Source organism: Lipophrys pholis (genome assembly GCF_963383615.2).
Source record: "Lipophrys pholis genome assembly, chromosome: 15".
NCBI lineage: Eukaryota > Metazoa > Chordata > Actinopteri > Blenniiformes > Blenniidae > Lipophrys > Lipophrys pholis.
In genome coordinates, this window is record NC_137642.1 from 11798700 (window position 1) to 11819095 (window position 20396).

The window sequence follows — 20396 nt, forward strand, 5'->3', positions numbered from 1 at the left end:
CAAGGAGAAGTCGTCAAGTTTCGGGCTGTGCAGCTCTTCCGTCACGGTAAAGCAGGGCTGTGTGTAACACTGACTATGGCAGTCGTGGGCTGCTCAGAACTTTTATTTTGCAAAGAGTCTATATCAAGGAATAATGGTTAAAAGGATATCTATATAATGGAGGAGATGTTGTATATTTTTTTATATATAGCACTTGGAAGATATTTTGTTGTAGTACTGGTATAAGTGTGGGTTGATGTATATTGCATACCAATATCTCAAATGGTGGATCAATTCCAAATGGAGGCAGCAGCATCAAGAAAGTGCACCTCATACTGTAATGCATGACGATTTAATGTTTACATGATATAATCGGTGTGGGAAACCATACACTCTCATCAAAACGTTCCAGGTGATAGGGGAGCTTTTTCATGTTTGACCTGTTGTCTCTCCATTTTAATTGATCTCTCACTTGATTTTCAGTATCATAAAGTGTCGCACTGATTCTCGTTGAGCTCTGTTCCATCATTTGTTTTATAAATGCATGAGATGTGTCATTTCAAAGATGCCTTCGCCAAGTTGAGGTCAGGCTGGAAGCAACCCGAGAGTATTAACTTTCCTGTAATTGCGAATTCATCGAAATGGTCCGTATAATTGACCGGGCTACATTCTGCATGACATCACCGTGGTTTAGAAAGTATCGGAGAGTATTAAAAAGTCTACACTGTGCATAAAATTGTAAAGCCATGGGACGAGATTGAGGCAACTGCATTCACTTCTGTTAACTAGACCTCGACTGTTACATCCTCACCACAGATTCATATTAACAAAAATCACGAGTGTTCCAAAACTGACTCACTCACCGAAGAGAACTGTTTGGATTTGGGGTCAAAGTTTATTTTCTCTCCTCTCGTATATCAGTTCTCATCGTCCGTTACATAACCATTCTGTGTAAATATGTAAAACACTAAATAGTATAACAGAGTGACATTGTCTTTTATTTAGACAAAAATATCTATTTCAAATGTAGCCACTGTGACTAGACCAAAGCAACGTAACACATTTCTTTATTCGTGGCATTTATTTCCATCATTTTGTGTGCATTCTTCATGTTTGCCTATGTTGTGTCTTCATTAATTCATAAAGTGAGTAGTTGTCCATGTATATTTTTATGTGTACATTTCTTGTACAAATGACTGTTTTTAATTAAAGAACAAGTTGCCACACCTTAACCAGACTCCTGATTACATTCTTACCCCCCTATAAACACATGAAAGCTGAGTAATGTGTGCTGTGTGAACAGTTACAAGCATTAAAGTGTATGGCGTACTTTGTAATAACTGAAGGCAGAAACATACAGTTTAATTGTCAAATTGCAATTTGCATGCCAAGACATAAACATTCCCCAAGTTTCTCGAGTATCCACTTTAAATAGTGTTTTGTGAGTGTTTTCCCCACCGCCAGTCTGCAGAAGTAAGGCACTATGCACGCTACATTCCAGTTATCTTTCTGTGCATTTTCTTTTCCTATAGTCCACTTTGATTCAAACTGTGCCAAGCTCCCAGTGTCCTGCATTTCTCACTGACATGTTTTTCCAACTCCTCCACATGTCTGTGTAAGCTCTGTCCACAGCGTGGTGTAATTAAGCCTCTAAAGTGGCGGATTGTCCAGAGCACAAGCACTTCTACCAGAAAAAAATGCAGCACAAAAATACTGAGCAGCAATTTGTAATAATCCTCCCCAGACATCCGCTAAACCCAAACTATCAGTTTTGACATAATACAGGGGTTTAATCTGGGTATAAATCTATAAATCTCATAACGGAGACTGGGGTAATCTCCTTCTGGCAGGTCTGCAGGGCTACTGGTCGGAGACGGTCCAAGTTAAAAGTGCAGACCACTGACTCCACAGTCAAACTATGCTAACGGGTCACGGCAAGGTTGCCACATACTGAACAGTGGCACAATTTCAACCGAGAAGGATTTTTGTGAATCACATTATTACATCTACAAACACCTTTTTAGAAAATTAGACAATTACTTTCAATTCAGTCCATGTGCAATGTTTACATTTAGGAAACCTATTTGCAAAAACAAATAATAATCATAATAACATTTGGGCTTAATTGTAGCAAAAAGTTGTTGAAAACAATATTTGTCTCACTGAACGTGCTACTGGATTAGACCTACACAGCAGCTCCACCTATTTTTTTCATATGTCCTTGTTGTGGCTTTGGTCCTCCTCTGCACTGTGACCTGAGCTCTACCTGTCCCATAATTCCTCTCCCTGTAGATCATTTGGTCCCGGGGGAGATGCAGGTTTTGGTTGCCCTTCATGCCCGAGGAGCGGTGCGACTGTGAGGCACACAAAGTTTAGTCAGCTGGTCTCTTGGGGCCTGCAGGGGTTGCGAGGACCTTAGGGACCTTGACCACAAAAACCATCGGGTCTTTGGCTTTGTTGCTGAACGAGCGACGAATTACGTCCACGGCGTGCTGATGAGTCGCCCCCTGCAGACTCTCACCGTCCACAGACAGCAGCTCATATCCCGCCTGCAGACACATAGGAAAAGGAGAATGAAACACAGAAGATGAAGAACTAAAATTGATATCGCTAACAAGGTTTTTGTCTCATACGCATGTGTTCCTCGTAACAGTCGTGACATTTAGATTGAGTTTTGTTAAACCTGCAGTGATGGTTTTCCCCAGTGAGAACACAATTTATGACACAGAGAATTGGGGCTCTCCCTTCGCTTTAATATATTCACACTGAAAGCTGTCACTACTGCACATATAAACTTTCCCCTTCAGCGCAAGGTTGTAGCAACAAGAGCACGCACACACACGCACACAAACACACACAAGCAAACACACACAGTGTTCGACCCACTTGCAGGCTGCTTCCTGCAGGATGCGAGCACCGAGTGGTAAATCTTAGGAGCCCCGAGGAGAGGAACTTCCACTGATGTCATCAGCGTTTGCAGAGGATACACCTGCCTAATGTGCTCAACCTCAGTGAAGGTTAGAAACACAACACAGAACCTCGCAAGGCCGGTGGCCATTGTTGTACCTATTCCTTTTCCTTTCCAGTCATTAGACACAAATAGATTATTTTCCCCTCTGCTTCGCTCCGGCCTGTTTTCATCTATTGTGGCTCAAACGCAAATGTCTTGTATAGGAGGAGGTTCGTCCCGACAGGTTTTCTTACAGCTCACAGCCTGCTGTTCACCGAATAACCCCAAAGCCTCTCATTCCAACAGATTCAAAAGATTTAGATCCTTTTAACCAAAAAAGAGATTAAAAAGTGCTTTTTCATTTTTGAAAAGTAATTTATCTGAATTAAATAGATCACAACCTAATCTGCCCCATCCTCTTTACGACCATTTATGGAGAGTATTTGTGAGGTTTCCTCTTTCCTCGCCAATCTGCATCATGGTCCAAAAATAACACGGCCTGTAAAAATTACGATTCCCTTACATGACTTGATGCGTAGCCAAATACAGTAAATCCAGCCACATGTTTCAGCTGAGGAAAGGAACACTATTGGTTTTTTGTTGAAATGAAATATCAACTGTTGTCTCATTATGCTAATATTATTGATGAATCATGAACAACTAAAAAGTAATTAATTGTTATTTTTAATTGGGTACTCGAATATTTATTCTCCTGATTTTTCTGCTCTGAAAAAATTGCTGACTATGGTTTAAGCAGTTTAGAGCAAGATGTGTTAAAGAAAGACGACAGATCCTCTTTCTGAATTCTGACCTGCTATAGTAAAGCCAAACACTGATGGACACCCTCACTCCCACAAACATAAAAACCAGGAACCTTCCCATCAAACGGCTGTTTCTGTCCACTCTAGATCCTAGAAGGTGTCTTATTCTGGTATTTTAAGACGTTTAAATCAAATTTCAACATCCTCAGAGCAACAACCCCTCACATCTTTACTATAGTTTCTCAAAAAGCCAGTCAGAGGATCTTATTCTGTTCAGATTTCAGCTTTAAAGTCAGATGGTGAAGACTGATGAGAAGGATGTGTTTACATGACCTCATTTTCTTCTACATGCATAACAACAGGAGACACTGGTCCGAACTGGGTTCAAGGAGTTTCATGTTAACAATGAGCTGCTGGCTGCAGTTGCCTTTGCACAGAGGGGAGGAATAGCACTGATAGTCAAGAAGCTGATAAGCCTCACAGTGAGGTGTGAGGCAGAGGCAGCAGATAGGAAGAGGACATGGGGAGGTGGCTACATATCTGTGTCTTTATTCAGCCTTGCTTTGCAGCACGTGCACTGAAATATCTCTACATTATTACATGGTTGAACCTGATGAAACCAACTCTCAGGTCTAATCTTTTGTCTTAGAAAGTGATTTAACGTCCATTTGTTGTTGTTTTTTTTCTGACACCCATGTATCGTTCCAAGATCGGGTGCATTAGTAAGTAAATGTGTTCGTGTAAATGTGAGTGCTGGCATCCGTGCATGCTGTTCTTCGAATTTGAGAGGATGAACAGACACTAGATCCCTTTGATTTTTCACTCCTTAATCAGAAGTTAGACTTGAGTAGCTGTCGGTCGATAGCTTGCAAGCAAACCGGCCTACAAACACACTTTGATAAATTGACAACCGACTGCAGGTGTACATTTAGTTTCAAACACTTTAACACCTCATTTGCGATGCACCCACACAGACCTGTTTTCAATAATCTTCGATTTACGAGGCGTTTCTCTTATTTTAAGCCTAAAGAATTGGCCTGTATTGAATGAGTGTAAGTCACCATCTGTGTTTAAGTGCACCGGGACAAAACAGCCAATGACTGTTACTATGCAGGCAATATATTACCAATACATTAGCAGAGCAGCATCCATGTACCTCATCAATAATGGAGGCGATGAGCCACTCGAGATGGCCCTCTTCTAGTCTCCTCTCCACTCGTCATTGCACACCTTCAACTTCTCAGCCACAGATACACTTACTCATAGTGCCAACAACTCATAAGCACAGGACAGAGCCTGACAGGTACTTACAATCCCTCTCAACCAGGACGGACATCTTATGTGCTTTAAAATCATTTTCAATATTTATGACAGAAGTGTGTTCATGCTTAACATGTTGGCTGTCAGAGTTCAAAGCGGAGGATCATTACTTTTTCCTGTGTTAGTGACTAAACCCCAATTTTTTTTTTAAACCTTTATTTATCATACTATTGTATTTTTTGATGCTCACCCTCAGGGCCTCATTTGTAGATGCAGCACCTCCTGGGAAGATTTTCTCAATCTTTATCATGGGTTGAATCCTCGACTCCATTCCTCCAGAGATGCTGATTCCTGTAAATAAGAACATAACCTTATGAATGACTGTATAGCAGCAGCACATGCCTAGATTTTCATAGCTTTTATGAATCATACATCATTTGTCTGGTTTACGTCAGCTAACATTAAAACATTTAACTTTGAGAAATCTTTAAGTTCAGTGGTGGCAATGTATGAGACAATTTTGTTAAAATGTATTTTAATCCGTCCCCTAATTACAAATGAAACACACACCCTCCGAAACTACAGTGCAGAACACAGGCAATACCCATCTTGTATTTACCCAGTGACTGCTTGGCCTTGGAGATGGTCAAAGTGCTGATTTCATACTCTTCAGGTAGCAGAGTTGTTCTTTTTACTCCATGGTCATTTTGTATCTGCTGACTGATCCCTCTGCTTGTGGACGGGCTCCTCGCTCTCTGCCGATCAAATACCTCAGCCAGAGGCGGTCTCCCTCTACGCTGTGAGGGAACATGCACCCTGACCTCCGTGTAGCCCTCCTGTCGGCTCAGTCTGGCCTCCACACTGTCAGGACTCTCCTCCCTCCTTGCTCTCCCGTGTCCATTCCTCACAGCTGACCTCCCTCGTTCAGGAGCCACATCGCCGCGGTGCGACAGGGACAACAGCGAGGCGTCGCTGATCCACTGGGACCCGTTCTCTCGTATGGTCGGGGAGTGGCGAGGCTGGTGTCCACGTTGGCTGCTGTGTGGTGATTCTGTGAGCAGGAAGCTGTGGGTGGCATAGGGGCTCAGGGAGCGGGAGCGCACAGGAGAAGTCATGTAGCTGTCCACAGGTACGTCCAGCAGAGGGGTGAAGACACGGGACGGTGGCAGATGTCCTGACTGCTGCCCAGACAAACGCAGTTTTTCCAGTTCCTCGATCACCTGTCGGTTTTGCATGGTGTCCTGAGCAGGCTGAAGGTAGAATCCGCCCCTGAGGTCTGCACAAACATACCAACAGTGACTTAATCAGGGAGGCAGTGAAAGGAGGCATTTAAGTCCGGTGATGAACTCTGTATATAAATACTGAGATTACTGCAGTTCAGAATCACACTTGCATATTTTTTTAACTAAAGTACCTATAATAAGCAATAAAGCAAAATACCAATAATTTGTTACTGCATTTTAATTCTGTAAATGAGTTTTCAAGTATCTTTTCCCAATAACACTTTTTTCGACACTAATAACATAAAATCCTGGAAGTTTACCACAAACACCCAAGGGTAGATGTAACACTTTAAAAATAATCTCAGTAATGAAGTCAAAGGCATTGTTGAGTATTTCTGAATGTATGCAATTGCACTTGAACTCAGCCAACACTTTTATCCTTGGATTTCTTCAAAAGCAGCATTGGAATTGGCCACAATCTTTTTTATTTTATTTTAGAGTATCATTTTTTTGAATCATCATCACAGACCTACAAAACATCAAGTTTTCAATTTAAATGAATGACAAAAGCATTCCCTTGGCTAAACATCGGTTCATTTTATGAGGGACAGACACAAAAAGATGAAAATATCATAAAAGACAGAACTTTTTGCAGCTAAATCTCAATGGACATGACTGACTTGTAATGAGTTACCCTCAAACAAGTAGCGTTATCCAACCACTGTTGGATAAAGTGGTATAGAAGATGGATGAATGGACACTCAGCAGCCAGAAATAAAAAAAGTGAGCAACAAAACCCAGATACCTCAGCTGTGACCACTCAGCTTCCTGTCATAACTGTGACTGACCTTTTGAACCCTGGCCCGAGAAAGTGATATGACTGCATTCAGCCTAAAGTGAGAACGTATTGATTGTATCTCATTGACTCCTGAATGAAGGAAATGTTCCAAGCATCTTCATATTGTTGAAGTGTGACACAGGCCAACGCAGCACGTCTCAGTCATTTCTGTGGGCCGCAGAGATGTAACACGAGCCTCTGCTTCAGCACAGGCACAGGAAACCTGAGCTATTCTGTGCCCAGTGGTGTGTGTGTGTGTGTGTGCGTGTGTGTGCGTGCGTGCGTGCGTTATATGAGGTTAAGAGGTGAGTTGGCCAGTGTGAGCGACATGCCGGGGACAGGATACAGACTGTGTGTGTGCGCAGGTGTTTCAGCTCGACCCTATGAATATGGGATGAGACAGGGAAGAAGTGAGGTGAGGGAGGAAAAGGAGAGACAAAGGTGAGAGGATAAAGCTGCTTCTGTAGCTCACATTTTTGTGGAATGAATGAAAAGCCATCCAGCAGTCAGAGGGAGAGTCAGAAGAAAGAGATTAGGTCTAAAAAGAGGCAGAGAGATAAAGCCCGTGTACCTGGGATTGGGGTGATGAGGTGACGGCGGGGGGTTCCACTGCGAGGAGAACGCAGAGCTGGAGAACGTACTGGAGAGAAGCAAACGAGAGAGCACACATTTCTTTGCTTTGTGTTATTTTCCCTTTGTTCTTAACTGTTTCCATCATATTAATGAGACACTGTATTCATGAATAAAAACTTTTAACTAATTTTAGGCACAATCACTCAGCTTACATGAGCGGCTCTTGAGAATATCGTACGCCTCCAGTTCAAAAGGCATCACCATGCTGTCAAAGCGGCACAACTCAGCTGTAGGTATCAGCATTCTGCAGTAAAGCACAGTGTCAGGCAGATTTATTCAAATGGGGAAAAAAATGCTCATGGTATATAAACGAGTGCTACACTCTGTGTATCTTACCTGATTTCTCTCAGAAGCAGCAGTTTCTCTGGCCTGTCCAAAATTGCCAGGAGGGGACGAACTAAATCCTCGATCACGGTGTCAGACAAAAACTGAAAAAAACATTTCAAGAGTTGCTACAAATATGAAAGGAAGCAAAGAAGCAGCGATTGAATCTCCTAAAACAGACACATCTGCACTGAAGTTACACATTCAGATGTGCTGGGAGCATTACTTATTTACAGTTAGAAAGTCATTAGGTACTGAGGACTAGTGGTTAGCGCTCTCCTCTCACAGCGGGATATTGTCTGTTTGATTCCAGGCTTGAGGGCATTTCTGTGTGCCCTGCCTTTGCCCACTGGATTGTCTCCAGCCCCACACAATCCTATATCTTATAAAGCGGTGAAGAAGATGGATGGGATGTTTGTGCATTTTGTCAAACTTCACCGACACTCAAAAGTAAAAGTCAAGGTGCGTTTTCACAGTTAGGAGTGGGGTTTCTCCCGATATGCTGCATTTGCATTACATTCCCACACGCCCAGGAACACTGCCACACTCTGCTCGTTCCCACTCTTTGGTGTTTAATTACTGTTTTAACAAGTGAATCTCTCCGAGCGCTAAGTGGACCTGACATCTACTGAAGTGATGCAAAGAGCTGGTCAAGGCGTTGAAAGTGTTCAAGTGCAACAACGTGGGCTGAGAAAGACAAAAAGGATCAGACGGAGGCTGACGTTTGATCCTAATCGTAAATGACGGGCCAAATCCGTCTTTTGTCACAGCTGCTGCCAGATGCATCCATCACTTGACGGCACTCGGCGACAACAGCTGCAAGGCTGCACGCTGAATCTTTGAATAGGGTCCGGCTGATGTTTAAAAAAACACACAGAGGTGTGGTCGAGGCATTAAGTGAAGAAAACTCACTCGCAGACAGTGTCTCATCACGGCGGCCACTTCGTCCTGGCTGAGCAGCTTTGTGGCCATGTCCTCCACGTGCTGCAGGGTCTCGGGTCGGGGAAGCGGGCTGCCGGCCCGCGATTCCCTCGGAGAGGCCAAAAGCTGGACTGAGTGACCCCGCTCCTTATCTAAGGTTTTAACATTGAAAACTGAAACGTTATGCAAATGAGAAGGTCTGAAGATGGCATGACACGACTTTCACCGACTTCCATTGCAGTTGACTATTTTGTTCTGCACAATGATTATTTTTTGGAGAGGGAAGGTGCCAGTGAAACCCTGCAGTCAGTCTTTCCTATGCTTGCAATGGACACAGTCAAATCAAGTGTATTAATATGCTACAAGAAGTGCTTAATGCTTGTTAAATATTTGTAGCTGAAGAAATTAATTACTTTGTCATTTATGTATATTTCTCCGAATAGAATCTGCAAATTAAGGCTTCCTTTGCCTCAAACATGTCCTCAACTTTAAAACTCTTGAGAAATCCATTCTACTTTACAAAAAGGCACTACAAGATGCTATAAGTGTAATTCGTATTAGTAATTAGTTAGTTTGTATGTGGAGTTTGCATTGTTTCTCCCATGTTTTTTTTTTTCTTCAGGTCCAGTTTCCTTCCAGAGTCCAAAAATATACATTGGTGTTAATTGATGATCTTAAATTATCCCAAAGTTTAAATGTAAGTGTTTGTCGTTGTCTGTTGCCCTGTGAACGACTCCAACAGCCCACAACCCTGAACTGGATAAAGTCTTATAGACAATGGATGAAGCTTTTATAAAACATTACCAAACATTTGAATAAACAGTAATATCCGACACTGGACTTTGATGTGTTTGATAATGAAAAGTATTGATTTAAACTGTTTATGAAAACTGCAATGTTCAAGGCTGATGTCTATATCTTTGATTTATTCATTACTAAAATGATTATTGTGTGAAGAGGAACTGCACTCTCACCTTTGTCGGCATGGTGGGATGATGACTTGGAGCGGCTCTTCTCTTTACGATCTTTCCTAAACAACAGGTTGACAAAGGTTTTGGAGCGCTGCAGGCTGGTTTTACCCTCCGCCGGGCTCTTCTGCTTCTGATGCTTCGTCTTTTTCTTTCTGTCCTCTATCGAGGAAAAAAGAAGCAAGGATCTATCAAAATAAATGTCATCAATGTGGGTGGATTCTTCTATCTAAGCTCTGTGAAATATAGCAAACTTTTATATAAGATTGTGTTTGATGTCTCCTATCAGGTTTCTTCACACACATATAGTAAAGTACAGCTCAAAATGTTTGGAGTTGTATTGAAATTACAAGAATAGCACATGTCAATATACAAATAAACATTTATTTCATCAGTATTTAGTTTGTAATGATAACAATGCCTCAACAACTGCACATCCCCGGTGGCGACATATCACCTTTGTTGCATTTATACATCTTGTTCATAGGAAAATCTTGTACCGCCCCACAGTGATATGAGAGCACTCGGCAAATCTGCATGTGGTGTTGAAAACATAATTCATTAACCAATAACACTGGGTGATGCACGCTCTCTGCTATGGGCACAGGCTGTTCATTTCTCTTCCAGTCGTCTCTTATGTTCACTGCAGTAAATCTGCCACCGCGGAAAGTAACACAGTCGTACTGATGAATTGCAGCAACGCTAACCTGAACACAACCCCGGCCATTGAGAGCACTACAGTAAAGTGCTCCTGCTTACATAACAAATGTCCAATCAGCCCTCGGTTCTGCCCCGAGCCCCCGCCAGGACCTGGCGGTATGAGAGAGCCGGATAAATTGAAAAAGAAAGGCTAATAACTCAACGGCACCACCGAGGCGCGGATGGATATTTCCCCGTATGCTTGTTATCATTCATTTCTCACAGAGGTACAACAAGTGAGAGCAAAAGGTGGTAATTAATCATGAGCCGGCGTCAACTTGATGCTCGTGGATAAATTCTGTCAGGAGCTTAAATCATCCATGCAGTGTCAAGAGATGTGTAACTTCCTGGGGTATGAAGAGATAAGGGGTTAACAAAGTAATGCACGTTCTGCAGAAATCTCGGAAGGCTTTGAAAGTGGATCTTATTGCAGCATTAATGAAGCTTCTGTCTGCAGCTGCAGTGACAACGGTGCGTTTGTGCAACGTCAAATTCCTCAACTGGGCCTCCTGACAATGACTCTAATGAAAAATCACACAACAGAGTGATCGTGCAAAAAGCATCCTGGTGGCCTCCTTCACGAGCGTCAATCCAACATGCATGATAAGATACAAGTTAGGCCCTGACAATCACTGCTGCACAAACAAATATCTCAATCTCTTACAATTTCCTGGAAGATTTGAATTTCACCATTATTTTGTTAGTTTTAAACTGGGATTTCCAACCTCGAAAAAAATAAAAAACTCATTCGGGATGAATCTATCGTAAAATATTCTTCAATGCTTTGTACAGTATTTGGTGCTGTATCATACTAAACTGCACTCTTTGTGACATATGAGGAATATAAACACATGAAATAAAGGTGAGACTCATATGTCGTGCCTTTAACCCTTTCTCTTAAACAAACCCAGTGATAATACAGAAACACACTTAATCCATAAAATACATGAACCATACGGGTTAACATCAAACACATCATAATTCAAAGTGTTTCATTTTGGTGATTTACAACATATAAACTAACTTATAATATCTAATTGATTTGCATGATTCAGAAGCTAAAAAGCTTTTAGTATTTTTAAGGCTTGAAATATTTCAGTTTTTGTTAGAAAAATAAAATATAAAAAGGTTCCACTGTTCAAATTATATTATGGGAAAATAAGCTTTTCCATTGTATTACAGTAATATCTTTTAGATCAACCGCTATGTCGAAATTCTAAACATGCTATGCTGATTATGACCCTGTCCTTTCTCCTAGAGGTCTCAGTCACTGAAGAAAATACGAAGATTATAAATTTGTACAATAGTTGTTCAGTAATTTGACTTCATTTGAATAAAATATGAAGCTAATCTAAGAAGTTTCAAAACAAACCTGTATGGAATCAAGTCGGGTTAAAAGTGTAAAAGCTTTTTGAAGTGTGTTTGTTTATTGCTGAATCACTTAATATATAACTCACGAGGGTCATTGCAACCTTGCGTGAGGATTCAGCCTGTCCCTTTGGGAGGAATGTTGTTTCAGTGCTTGAATGATGCTTAGTGCAACGCTGTTATTTATAGAGTTACTTACAAAGAAAATATGACATTGTCCTTATTGCAGTTTGTTATATAAGCCGGGGGGAAGAAATATTAGATATTTAATACAGTTGAACATATGAGGTCAGTTTCGTGAGCTTAATAAAGAGTTTTTTAGTCTTCAAAGGGGATGAAGTGCTTTAAAATGTTGAGGTTCTGTCAACATGTTGACCAAATATTTTAAAAGATATTTCTATTTAGCAGTAAGTTTGCAAAGCAAAAAAAAACAAGTTGCCTGGTGTTTTTTTCAGAAATTGATTTCAAATATGGTCCACAAAAAGCAAAGCATCAATAATTGTCCTTAAATCACCAGTCATGGCATTCATTTAATTTAACCGGTACGCTCCACAAATATTATGGAACAGGTTAAAGAAACTAACTGGAAAAATGGAATAAACATCTATTCATGGTCCAAACCCACAATATCCCACTAACCCAATACACCAACGTGTGGAAGTGCCAAACATTTACTGTGTCCATCCTGCAAAAAAACATTCCTCACATCTTTGCCTCTGCAAATTCCTCTTAGGCATGAAATAAAATTGTGTTTTTAGATAAGTCACAGGAAACGGGACATCCTGGATATTTTGTACTTGAATAACAAACCTGTTGGCGTCTTTGTTGGTCAAACTATTATGAACACTCCTGTGTGAACCTGCAGGTCTCACCTGACACAGTGATGTGGCTTTGGGAACGCCTGATTGGCTTCCGCGGCCTGCTCAGCGCCATCAGCGCTGCCGTCTTAGGCGAGTGCTTCTCTACTTCCTTGTCTCCAGATGACAGTGTCCTTGTGCGTCCTCGTCCTCCCTCCCGAGCTCCTCCGATCTCCTTCGGCCCCTCCCCTTTCCCACGTATGACCGTGTCCTTCAGCAGCAGCGTCTCGCCCACCGTCCGGCTGGTTTCTGTGGTCACCGGCCTGTCGGGGTGCGATCCGTTAGGCGAGGGATGATCCCGGTGAGTTGGAGAGTGAGGATCGGTCTGTATGGCGGTGTTAGTGGTGCGCTCGGCACTGCTTGGACGTCGAGAGCGATCTTCTGTAGAGATGGCAACGTCGACCATCTCTGAGCCAAAGATAGGAGGAAACAGGACCTGGGAGAGACCACTGAGGGAGCTGAGAGGGGTGCTGGAGGACAACGACGAGGCAGATGAGTTGGAGTCTGAACCCTGTGATGATGGTGCAGGGCCTCCATTGGCAACTGGGGAAGACAACCCATTTTACTGTAGTGATTAACGTGTGTTTAAACTAATTTTGATTAAACTCAAACTTGCCAGTTTTATATGTGGACACAGCATATATAAACTAGGTTACTCTGTGAATAAGATTTGCACCGAAAGCTTCATCTCCTTATTTTACCGACTCTGCTTTGTTTGGATGACAACCTGCGTGTCCTCATATCCTGATAATCCTCTAAGCTTCTGAAAGACAGAACATGAACCCGGACTTCTTTTTAGTTTTTTTCCTTAATGAAACTCTAAAATGACTCTGCATCTTCACCCAGATGTCAGGCCATGCTCCGTTCCAGACTACTGAGCTGCATCCAAGCACTCTGAAATAATCCCAAGTGTCATCAAAAGAAAACACGACAAAAGAAAATCAAGTGAGGAAACTAAATGCCAGTGTCTACAAGTAACCAATATTTCACTTTGTTAAATGTAGAATCTAAAAATGTCCTCATTATTCTGGTTTATATTCATCAGTTTAATGAGCGTCTTACTACTTTTGAAGTCCTAAACTTGATTTCATATCATCTCAGTGTTTTCTTTTGTCTCAAAAGGTAAACCTACGTTTGTCGAGCCAGCCATACTCTGCCACCATCTCTTTGTATGCTGGGTATCGACCAGCTTCCTGCGAGAATAAAAAAGGAAAAAAAATAAATCAACAAAAAGCATGAAGCGGTCTGTTTCCAAAGCTGGTGGGCACGTCCACTCTAGAATACACAAGAGCAGGAGCCTCCAAAAACAATCCAAACGAGCAGATATGGAGGGATTTAACGTGGTTCTCCTAAATATGTGTGATCTCTGTTGGCTTCTCAAGGATGCCTTTAAGTAGACGGGGGGCAGGAGTGTCAGTCCATTAATTTCCAGAGAGATCCTGCAGGAAGGTGAAGAGGAGGGCGAGAGAGCAAAGACTATAAAAGAGACTGAGCACAGACCACAGGAGAGAAATTTGAAGGTCCTCCAGCAGTCTTAACCTAGAGCAGCTTCCCTAGAAATTGGACCAGGGTGGCCTGAACAAGCCATTAATAAACCATTAAATCGAAGACTCCTAAGCCCAAACTTAAAAGTAGAGACTGTGATCGCTGAAAGCTCTGCCTCCCATTCTACTTTCAGAAAAGCGAGGAGCCTCCAGTAAACAGTGTTCTGCTGGGGTAATATGGCACAAACTGGTCTTTAAGATAAGATGGAACCTGGGTGTTAAGAGATTCATAGGTTAAAAGAAGGATTTTAAATTATATTCTAGATTTTACAGGAATTTAACAATTAGTATCTGAGAGCACAAAAACCTCTCACTTCTATTTAATGGGATTGTGTCACCCATAAACAGCCTACCCTCAAACTGAGCAAACTTCGGGTTTGACGTCATAAAAACCTCATAACCTCAGGTATGGGAGCATAATAATGACAATCAATCTTTAATCCACTGTGTTTGGTTCTGACCCATAAATAGACAGAAGAAAGCCATAAAATTAGGTTTCCTGTTGATTATAACCTGATACCTGTCTGCCTTTGAATAATGAACATTGTCCCTGGCTGTTTTTCACACGTGGAACCTGAGATCAGAGGAGTGAAATGAGCACGCAGCAACGTTAGTGAGCAAAGACAGCTCACAGGCGCACACTCAAACACGCAACACAACACAGATACGCACACAATACCCCTATCTAAAAATGACACAGGTTAAGTGGCATGCCCCTGCACACATTCATGCACAGGCAGACACACACACAGGAGGAATTCGAGGGCTGGAAGCCAGCTGTCCGCTCTGCTGTGCAGGCTCATTGAGGAGAGCTGGTGTTGTTTAACAAGCTCACATTTATTATTGTGTCAGCACTCGGAGCTGCAATTGTTAAGAGTTAAACCTGAGCGAATGATTAATGCTGCAGTGCAGATGCTTGTAGAACACAAGGCTGGTTAACAGAGGCAACAAGCTGTAAAGAAAAGATGAAGCTATTATTTACTTTGTTGTTTTAACACATTTGTTTCTCATGAACAGGTCCAGCAAATATGAAACTACATTAAAGAGCTTTGTCTGATCACCGTCGGAATATAAATTGAATCTTTACTCTTCTTTAGCTCTTTTCATTACTCAAGAGGGGAAATATTTGGCTCTTTTGCCAAACACTTCTAACCCATTTCAGTATGTGTCCATTTTGTTAATACACCTGACTGGACTCTGGGTCACTCATGTGACCATGGGGTTAAAGTTTAGAGAAGAACCAGTGCATTATTAGGCTCACACGTGTTTTTGGGATGCACTTTGAGCGTAGGGTTAGAAATGTAGTAATTAGGACTGAGGTCAGAGTAAACCTGCAGAAAATATTAGAGAATTAATACAATCTACCTGGAAGGCATAAAAAGATAGCGTATCTGTGCAAAGTGGTTTGGTGCAGGGGGACACTGCCAGAGAATCCCTGCCCCCTACCTAAATCAGGCTTTGAATCACATGCTCACGTGGAATTGTTGGGGTTTTCTCTGTAAAAGTACCTTGAAATGACTGTGTTGTATTTGATACAAACAAAGTTTTGGTTTTAGTCAACCAAAACACAAAAATATCGACTTTTAAAACTCCAAACAGTGAGCTTCATGAATTAAAACCTGAAGAAATGTCACACCGCTGTACTTTTTAACATACAATCAAAACAGTAACGACTATTGATCGGTGCAACTTCAATTTGAGCTTGAGTTTATGAGTAAAACTGCCTCTCACCCTGATGGTCAACATGACATGTGTGTGGCTCTTGAGGACCTCCACTGCATTGCTGTGGGTAATGTCATCAAAGTTGACCCCGTTGGCTGCGAGGATTTGATCGCCCATTTTGATACCATGCTGCTCTGCAAGCCCACCTGGGTCCAACCTGGAGAGAAGATGCACAAAGACATGCAAACAGGCAGGCAGGACATATATAGATGAAAAGAACATGAAATAGAAAACTGAAGGCACTTTCATTTTGACATGAGCTATCTGGGTGGATTTCATAATTATTAAGTTTTTTTGTGTTATTAGTTGTTTTAAATGTTTTCAAGGTTATATTATTTTCATTACCATCACAAGGACACTACAAAGCTGTTTGATTTAGAACTGGTTGCTTTGATCAACCACAAAAGCAGAAGAAAAAAAATCTACTTCAAATGATATTTTGATGTTATATTTAATTAATGTGGGAGCTCTACTTCTTTGTAGCCCAAGGACACTGCAGCATGACTGCTGAACCTCAACTTTCCAATGTGCACAAACCAATTCTTATTGAACTCTTTATTTATTTATTTATTTATCCAATTGCCAATTTAAGTTAATGTTTGAATATTGATTTTTTTTTTTTTGGAGGGGGGGGGGGGGAGGGGGGGGGGGTCATACTTCGAGACATAAATCCCCAGTCCAAACTCTTTGCCTCCTCTGATGTTGAAGCCGAGACAGTAGTCGTCAGACGTGGTGAACAAGTGCACGATTCGGCGGAGAGCGCCGTCCGAACTGGCCTCTGACGGTGTACGGCCGCTCTCCTCCACCACCATCCGCCGGTGAATCAGATCCACCCTGCACACACACACACATATACAGTACATATACGCACAGATGAAAACATTAAAATATGCTGCTTTCCCTTTATCCACTGAGCTCAGGCCCGTCAGTGTCTGTTAATCAAATAGCCATAAAGGTCACCGCAGTAATCCATCCACTGCTGCCACATGAAACCAAGATACAGTATATCCAAAAAGAAAGATAACCAGTGTGAGCTGCAGCCAAGTGACAAGACCACAGAAAACAGGAGTCACATAAAGGTCAGTGGTGAAGGTAACAATGTTGTAGGCTCTACTTTACATAGTAATATGTGCAGCACATACTCTAATGATACTAATATGCGGTTCTCCCATCCATCTCCAGCTGAGTGAGAGTCACTGGGAGCTGGAGCCTTTCACATTTGACAGAGAGTGATTCACACAGGATGCACTCTGGACAGGTCACATGTATTCACGCCTGCGGCCTAATTAGAGCGACCAATTACTGAACAATCCTGTCCTCTCAGTTAGGAAAGAAGCCAGACCCCCCATTAAAAACTCATGCAGGCACAGTTGGTCTTGCTTTAATGCAACAGAAATGCCACCATTTGCCCCATATCCATTTGTCCATTTCCTTCAAAGTTTCCCAGGAACCCAATAATAATAATATGGAAGTACCATAAATATAAAAGCAACACGCTTTTTTGTGGGGGGGGGCCTCACCATGTGGTCTTCTCCTTGGAGTAGCGGATGCCGGGAATCTTGCCCACTCGTCTCAGCACCATCCTCAACCTGTTGTTGCCCGTCAGGACCTTCACAGCACTACTCATGGTGATGCTCTCCAGGCTGACCCCGTTCACCTCCACCAGCTTATCGCCCACAGTCAACCCGGCCTGCGCTGCACACACAGGCGGGACTCAGCACGATAAAACTACACCAAATGTCACACGTAATCAGAGGACCACACACCAGTAAAACTGAAAAATATGATGTACAAAGATGAACACATTCTTATAAGCAGGCTGACAAAAACTCTCAGGCTTAATTCTAACCTGCAGAGCTGTCGTCCTCCACCTTGCTGACAAATATGCCGAGTCCATGTTCAGAACCTCCACGGACACTGAAACCCAGACGCCCGTCAGGACTCTTGCCGACTGTCACCGTGTGAATGTCTTCACTATCGTCGCCTCCTGCGAGCACAGAAAACACTCTCAGGTGGCCTGTCAGAAAGTCCTGCACAGACTGAATCTCTTGACAAAACAAATCATAGTAGTTTATTGTTAAATCTATTTCGAGAGCATCTTCACGTTACTTTGGGGGAATCAGTACAGTACTGCACAGAGGTATGGCATCCACCATCAAATGGGAATTTTTAGTCCTGATTCATCAAACAAGTATTTACTCGACAAAAAGTAAGAAAACTCTTATCACACAATATTAATATTCAAATTTTAGGATCTTGAACCACAAATATTTTGAGATTTCAGCTTCAATATGAACAGTATATGGCACATGCTGTATGTATACTGGCTGCTGTGAACTTTAACTAAACTGGGATCTGTGGCTGACTCGCCGGCTGTCCTGATGGTGAATCCGCTGCCAGTGGCACTGTGTGTGTGTTGCCATGGTAACAAAGGACCACTGTTGTGTCCAGACCTCACCATCAACAGGTGCGTTGATGAGAATGACCCTGCCCATTGGCGAGGAGGACCTGCATCTGTGGCGCTGCTGCTTCTTCACCATATAGCGCACAGTGCTGTGGGAGCCCCCGCTCTGGCCTCCATTAGTGATGAGGGGGTGCCCCCCTCCATTCGTCATCTCCCTCCAGGAGTGAGAGGAGTGAGCCATGGCGTGTCTCTAGAAATTCCCCCCTCAGTCATCCAGGCAGGAGGAGATCTGTGGCCGGCTGACAGGATGGAAGTGTTGCAATCCAGGATGTGTGGAAGGCTGAAATGGACTTTTGTTGCATCTGCTGGTCCACACTGGAGGATAAAATAACGGAGATGGTCCTGACCCGGTGCAGGTAACTCACAAAGTCATTTGATGCATCTCCACTAAAATAATTTTTTAAGGTTCTAAAAAAAGCTTAAAAATATAGAAAGATTATAAAATGTAGAGCTCCATGAGTGAACAGTGGACTTTTTCCCATGATGGGCTGAATCTGTTGAAAAGAAAAAAAAAGACAAAATAATCCACTAGTGTCCCTGGCAGCCTGCGAGTTGGTGGTGTTGTCCATGGTGCCTGTTTCCCTCCGCCTCAGCTGAGAGGTCGGGCCTGTCTGCAGAGGAGTCAGCTGTGCACGGTGATTCCCCTTGGGTCATGTTTAATTAAATGGATCTGTGGTGAGAAGAATATGCTGCCATGAGTCATGTGGGATGCAGATGAGCTAATAAAACCTATTCAACACAACCTGGGACATCTAATGGTATGAAACACACTCTCTAAAAAAAAAAAAAAAAAAGAAGTCTGAATGACCTCTAATAGATTTATGTTATGCAAACGAGCATCTTAACTATAACTTCATCTGCTATTATTTCAGGAAACGTTTGGATCACCTGTTGACTCCTCAGTACCAGAAATACCTGCCGCGGTGAGTTTGTGCCCGATGAGCCCACTGAACCATGAAACAACATCACGACACTGCAGACACAAAGCGAACAAAGCACGGCGTGTTTTACCTGCTGCGTCCACCTTGTGCGGCTCACTGGCGCATTAAGCGGACACCTCCGGAGCATTAGTGCTACCTCAGTGCTTCTCCAGGTATAAGCCTTTTACATAAGCCCCTGCAGCTGTGCACTCATCATCAAGTACACTAATATTAAAGCAAGACCTGGTTGAGTCTGACACAGCGTGTCTTTTAGTAAAAACGTGTTTAATAATACTATGATGAAGTCCATATATTAGGCGAAAACTGCAGAAAGGTGAAGAAACACTGAGCCGTGGCCCCTGGAGGTACTCAGGTTAATATTGGGGTGAGTAAACACCGCCCTCTGGTGGGCAAACTTGGCACTGCCCAGAGAAACTAATGTTTGTGGCCACTTAAATTCTAGTAACAGCCAATATATTGTATTCCTGACATAAACTTTTCTTACGTTTTGTTGCACAGGTTCATTTAGCGTATTGTTTTTTTCATCCCAGCATGGATATCATCACCAAATCTATTACAGTCCAAAGTTAAATTAATTGCATCAATTCGCTGCACTTTGGGGGGGGGGGTATTAACTTTTCTTCTTCTTCTTCTTCTTCTTCTTATTATTATTATTATTATTATTATTATTATTATTATTATTATTATTATTATTATTATTATTATTATTATTAGTATTAGTATTAGTATTGTTGTTGTTGTTGTTATTATTATTATTATTATTATTATTATTATTCAATAAGATGATTATTTTATGATACTTTTGCTTACATACCTTTACCTCAAGAATATGTTTTTTATTTATAGTAGAGGTTGTTGTAGAAGTAGTGGTAGTTATATCAAGAGTACTGGTGGTCGCAGAAATAGCTGTAGTAATGTTGGTGTTGTTGTTTCACTAGTTTTTT

General features: G+C 42.1%; 1 protein-coding gene across 3 annotated transcripts; it reads right to left on the reverse strand.

The window, feature by feature from the left end:
* Positions 1 to 1047: 1047 nt before the first annotated feature.
* On the reverse strand, positions 1048 to 19562 carry pdzd7a (PDZ domain containing 7a). 3 transcript variants are annotated; one of them, XM_080481344.1, is made up of 16 exons: positions 19400 to 19562; positions 18506 to 19181; positions 17897 to 18034; positions 17568 to 17737; positions 16705 to 16881; positions 16057 to 16204; positions 13914 to 13974; positions 12797 to 13324; positions 9864 to 10019; positions 8881 to 9041; positions 7981 to 8072; positions 7797 to 7888; positions 7583 to 7651; positions 5570 to 6226; positions 5201 to 5301; positions 1048 to 2528 (listed from the first exon to the last, which is right to left on the reverse strand). In XM_080481344.1, exons 3-16 carry the CDS (start codon positions 17942 to 17944, stop codon positions 2352 to 2354), a joined length of 2637 nt encoding a protein of 878 aa, XP_080337470.1. In that variant the 5' UTR covers positions 17945 to 18034; positions 18506 to 19181; positions 19400 to 19562; the 3' UTR covers positions 1048 to 2351. The 3 variants fall into 3 exon arrangements, with proteins under 3 accessions (XP_080337470.1, XP_080337468.1, XP_080337469.1); XM_080481342.1 differs by having other exon boundaries at positions 1052 to 2528; positions 17568 to 17742; positions 19523 to 19558; XM_080481343.1 differs by having other exon boundaries at positions 1052 to 2528; positions 17568 to 17742; positions 19400 to 19542.
* Between the last annotated feature and the right edge of the window lie 834 nt (positions 19563 to 20396).

Excerpts from the sequence above, each read along its gene's own strand:
- pdzd7a (XM_080481342.1), bottom strand. The coding sequence starts at position 18,692 with ATGGCTCACTCCTCTCACTCCTGGAGGGAGATGACGAATGGAGGGGGG. Across the intron at positions 10,020-12,796 it reads AAGCCACATCACTGTGTCAG|AGGACAGAAAGAAAAAGACG; the intron begins GTGAGACCTGCA and ends TTTCCTCGATAG. Across the intron at positions 2,529-5,200 it reads CTACAAATGAGGCCCTGAGG|GCGGGATATGAGCTGCTGTC; the intron begins GTGAGCATCAAA and ends ATGTGTCTGCAG.